The following is a 4962-nucleotide window of genomic DNA, read 5'->3' as shown; positions in this document are numbered from 1 at the left end:
TGTTAATTTAAATAATTTAAGAACACTTTTCATACTTTCCAAGGCAATAATATTAAAAATGTATTACAATTTAACGGAGAAAAAAAAGTAGTCAAGCTTAATTCCACAACATTAATTCCAACATTCGTTAAGTTTAACTAACAATAAGTTGTTATATCACGCAATCACGTTATAGGGTAACTAAATAGAAAATAATTTATATGAAATTGAATTCACATTTAATTCATTATTTTATCAAACTTATAATTAATATTGTGAAATAATTTGCACTAAATGAACAAAAATTCAACGATTATAATGTAAGACGTAATTAAAATGAAATAAATAATTAAAGCATACTTTTGATCAAATAAAATATTTCCCATCATGACGATTTATATCACATTTAAGGGGGTCTTCTAGTGTGACGGCCGTTTTTGCTAATTTATTACATAAGTACGGTAACAGTTATTAACACGAGCTTTATTCCTATGTATTTACTTGTCCTTGAAGAATCATTACAAATTGGTTTTGTTGAAAAATAATTAAACATGGCTGCTGTGGAACACGTCAAACAGGAGCATGAAAAAAAAAAAAGTAGGTCCATGATTGCCATGATATGAGCTGTTCTGCTTATCAGAAATAAAAAAATCCAATTGATTCTTATTTAGTATGCGTGTCGCTATGGTCGGTAATAGAATAAAAGAAAAATATTGAAAATTCAAAAAATGGCGGCACTTTGAATACGAAGTATCGATTTTTTCGATTTTCTTTCGCCTTTCAGAGGCTCTGAAAATCAGAAAAATATATATTTTGATATTTCCACTGAAGGTGCATGTAAAATTTGGAATCAATCGGACAACTTGAGATATCATGTCGGCCATTTAGAAAAACATGGTTTCGAGAAAAACGCGTTTAAAGTTTCTCGTATCAGTTTCACGAGAATGGTATACTTACGACTACGGGCTACATGTCGTTTTCTTTAACTAGCTATAACTTCGTCAATTTTTAATTATTTCATTCCTAATTAAATTAATAGAAGAAGAAATTTGAAAGCTATAAAACAATTTACTTGCAACCAAAATTATCATTAAATTAAAATTAATTAACGAAAAGTTATCTTTATTAATTTCCTAAGCAGAATAATGACCGAAAGTAATTCATGCTACATATTCTTTCCAAAAAAGAAAAAAACAATATTCTCACTATGAATTATCAACCATAGTGCATTCTAATTTAAAAACAATTGAAAAACAATCAATAGGACTAGAATATAAACACTAGTGTCTCGAAAAATTCGGTTGAAATTATTTCAATTTACGACTTCTGTTTAAAATACACCGCTTGAAAAATGTCAATAAAAATAATCTAATAGTGAAAAGAACTCGAACGAAATCTTATTCTGAACAATTAATTCCCCAGCCGTGTGAAAGTAATGTGATCGGATCAGAATCGTCGATTTTGCAAGCTCACGTACGCGATAGTAATTGCACGCTAATTATGATCCAGTTCATTAATTTCGAGTCACGATCGCTTCGTTATACCGACAAGCCGTTAAAAACAAACAGCGAGCCGAGCAGAAACTGAATTTACGAGAACAGTGAGCCAATTAACGAGCTACTTGAATCGTAATACTTTTTCGCGCCACTCGACGAGGCCACCTTGCTCAAATTGCTTCAAATTGAAATTCCTCCCGAACACTTTCTCGTCGATTCGAGGTGGAAAAAATCCGCGTGTAATTAATTAGTCGATTAATTGATCGTTTCTACGTTCGACAAGCTTTTTATCTGCAAACGGTGTGTACTGATTATCGGTGTAACGAAATGAGGTATTGAAGAGTTCTGAAGAATTTTTTCAATTATTTGACAGAAACATATAATAGAGCAATTAAGTTAATGATTAATAACTGGTAATTAAGCGTGACAATCTTCTTTGTTTATAATTAAATTCTAACACATTTTTACTATTTTTAATTATTACAAAACTTAATTGGAAAATTCTTTCGTGTCATAATAATACACAAGTGAATCATTTATTTTAACTGCATTTCTCAGGTAAAATTGTGCAACATAATATTAGTATTCTGATATGTTTTTAATACGAAGCAAAGTTTTGTAAAAATGAAATTTATCAACAGTTTCTACAGTTATAATTAAAAGCACGTTCTTCAAACACATACAATTGGTCACTCTGTCATTACATAATAAACACTTGCCACTTTGATGGTTTTATATTTGTTGTTTATATTATGATCAATTTAACCTATTGAGGCTTAACATCCTACTTACATAACTGATATTTCCTCATGTTCAAATAGATCCTCCTCCGTGTATTGTACATTTCAAATGTTCATCACTTTTTGTTATTTTACTTAATAACTTTAATCCGAATTTTTACATTATTTTAAATAAAAAATTCAACTGTTATTTATCGTGATACTAATTCCATATTGTTTGTATTTTATTTAACTGCGATCAACCTTCTAACTGTTTCAAGTGATTACTTGAACGTTCATTAATTTTTCGGTAATTAAAATTTAAGTTAAATTCAAATTAACATTTAATTTGCTTAGATCAGAAGAAAATTCTGATTTACGTAATAATCAGTTTCATGAATAACGAATATTTTAAACACTTTTTTGAATTAGTATCAGTACATAATTCTCTCAAATATTTCACGATTATATTTTCAAACTAAATTTTACGAACAGGTTTAAATAAAAAATTAACAAATTTTGCATCATCTGTAATAGTAACTTTTGTCCGATCACTGGAATATCTTGAATATTACAAATTGCTCAAGCGAGCCTCGATCATTCTAATTTATAAATTAGAGTTTAAAGAATAACGAAACATAAATGTTTCGAGGTTAATTTTAAACTAAGACACTTAACTTGAAGAGATGAACATTTACACACGTTTATATTCGAATTGATTTATCGAAACGATCAAATTTGCAATAATTTGTAAGTAAGTTAGTATTCTGAAGTGAAGTTTCAAGATGAAAATTTCATAAAATTCTTCTAATGCTACTTGTGAATGGTATAATTCCATCATTACTCTTACCCATGATGGTAATTTATAATCGCTTTATCGTTATTACTGATCACCATCATTATTGCTCCTCGATCGGTAACCACCATAACCAACGTTACCGCTATTATGTCATCATTAGCTGCTAATCTCTCATCCCTAATGTAGTCATCAAACAAGCCTTATTACGTATTACACATTTTCAAGCATTTTCTTTTTCTACTTTATCGACACATTTGTCATTTTGTTCCATCAAATCATTGGTACATTTTTATTACGTATATTAATATTTTTATTGATTAATCGTTTGGAAAAAGAATTTCGTAACATTTCTATGAAAATAGTTTCTTACTTGTTTATTTTCGTAATATTGAAAAAAAACTTTTCCTTAGGTTATACCTTACATTTAAATTTTTATTTTCGTTTTCTCATCATTTTAGAAATATTTGCAGTTTCGGGAATATTTTGAAATTTGATTAATACTGAATATTTGAAGACCAACTGAAAACCTTCATTTCTTATAGTTTTTCGTTTGCTCATTTCGTCATTCTTTTCTTTTTTGTCTTACAATTTCGTTATCCTACGAGTGTCCAAGGTCATCTGAAGGCATATTCAAAAGTATTTTCTCGTCTGCTGCAAGATGCAACAGAAAAAAATAAAAGTTTCTTGCAGAAAAAAACAACGATGACCTTTAAAAAAAAAAAAATGAGCAAACAAGAAACTTTTTCTTCCATGATATTCCCCTTTGAAAATCATTTAAATCGTGTTACAAACATATTTCATGACATGAAAAACAACGGAGATATTTAAGTGACCTCCTTCAGCTGGGACACCCTGTATTGTCCACTTGAATTTTGATTAACAACTATCTTTCATTGCATTGACGAAAATGGTTGGAAAACAGTTAACCCTCTGGACTCCTCTGTCGAGTGTGACTCGACATCAGTTTTATTCATAGGTAGTATGAATGAAGTAATTTTTAAATTGCCAGTTTAAAATTTTGATTAACAACTATCTTTCATTGCATTGACGAAAATGGTTGAAAAACAGTTAACCCTCTGGACTCCTCTGTCGAGTGTGACTCGACATCAGTTTTATTCACAGGTAGTATGAATGAAGTAATTTTTAAATTGCCAGTTTAACCCCTTAACCTATGATTTCTTTTCCGACTATGCATCTAAGCGTCGGCCATTTTTTGTTTCAGTACTGTATCAGGTAACAAAAGCTAATCTGTTACAGATTAGTTACATTTAGTAATCTTCAGTCTTGCAAATTAAAACGAAAGATAGGATTACAATGAATTTTTCTTACTAATAGAACTATTTTTCTCACATCTTCACCAGAATCTCTGCCACGAGTCTGACACGTTGTTATAGGTTAAAGGGTTAAATATGTACTATATTTTGCAATTTTTTTTTTTACCTAAATGAGCAACAGGTACACATATATACGACCCTTAATGCTATTTTCAATATAATTAGTAAAAAAAATTGTTTAAATTGGTTCCTATTGACCAAATGTCTTTCCAAGAGCATTTCAAATATAATTCTTAAAATAATAGGGAGTTATTGGAAAAAAAATTTTAAAAGAATTTGGAGTTCAAAGGATTAAAGAAAGGGTGAACATAGCCCTATTTTCAATTGTCCCACCATTCTTGTTAAATAGTATAATTTTAATTTTAATTTTAATTTTACTAACGATTTTTCAAATAAGAATAGCTCATAGCTTTTACAGTTATTTCTTGCAAATACTGTAAATTCAAAAAAAGATATTTGGAGTTCAAAGATCCTGCGTATAGAGATTTTCTTTCACACTCTGATTTATCGTCACCAGAAGAAATACATATATTACCCACTTTTCCCCCAAAAGCCAAGGGAGGGTGGTACTTACCAAGCAAGAGAAGCTTGATGTCCTTGGCGGCCTGGATACCATCCTCTTTCAAGTTCTTCTC

The 4962-nt window shown here is 29.6% G+C and overlaps 1 protein-coding gene across 1 annotated transcript in view; it reads right to left on the bottom strand.

The window, feature by feature from the left end:
* Positions 1-4962, bottom strand: part of LOC108573198 (guanine nucleotide-binding protein G(o) subunit alpha) — a gene marked incomplete at its 5' end in the record, with an annotated part of 31360 nt that extends 26398 nt beyond the window's left edge. The window contains one exon of the mRNA XM_017935588.1: positions 4902-4962. Coding sequence (XP_017791077.1) covers positions 4902-4962 — 61 coding nt within the window. The remainder of the gene's footprint in view (positions 1-4901) is intronic.

Source organism: Habropoda laboriosa, unplaced genomic scaffold (assembly GCF_001263275.1).
Source record: "Habropoda laboriosa isolate 0110345459 unplaced genomic scaffold, ASM126327v1 scaffold134, whole genome shotgun sequence".
NCBI lineage: Eukaryota > Metazoa > Arthropoda > Insecta > Hymenoptera > Apidae > Habropoda > Habropoda laboriosa.
This window is presented reverse-complemented; position numbering and strand designations above follow the sequence as displayed.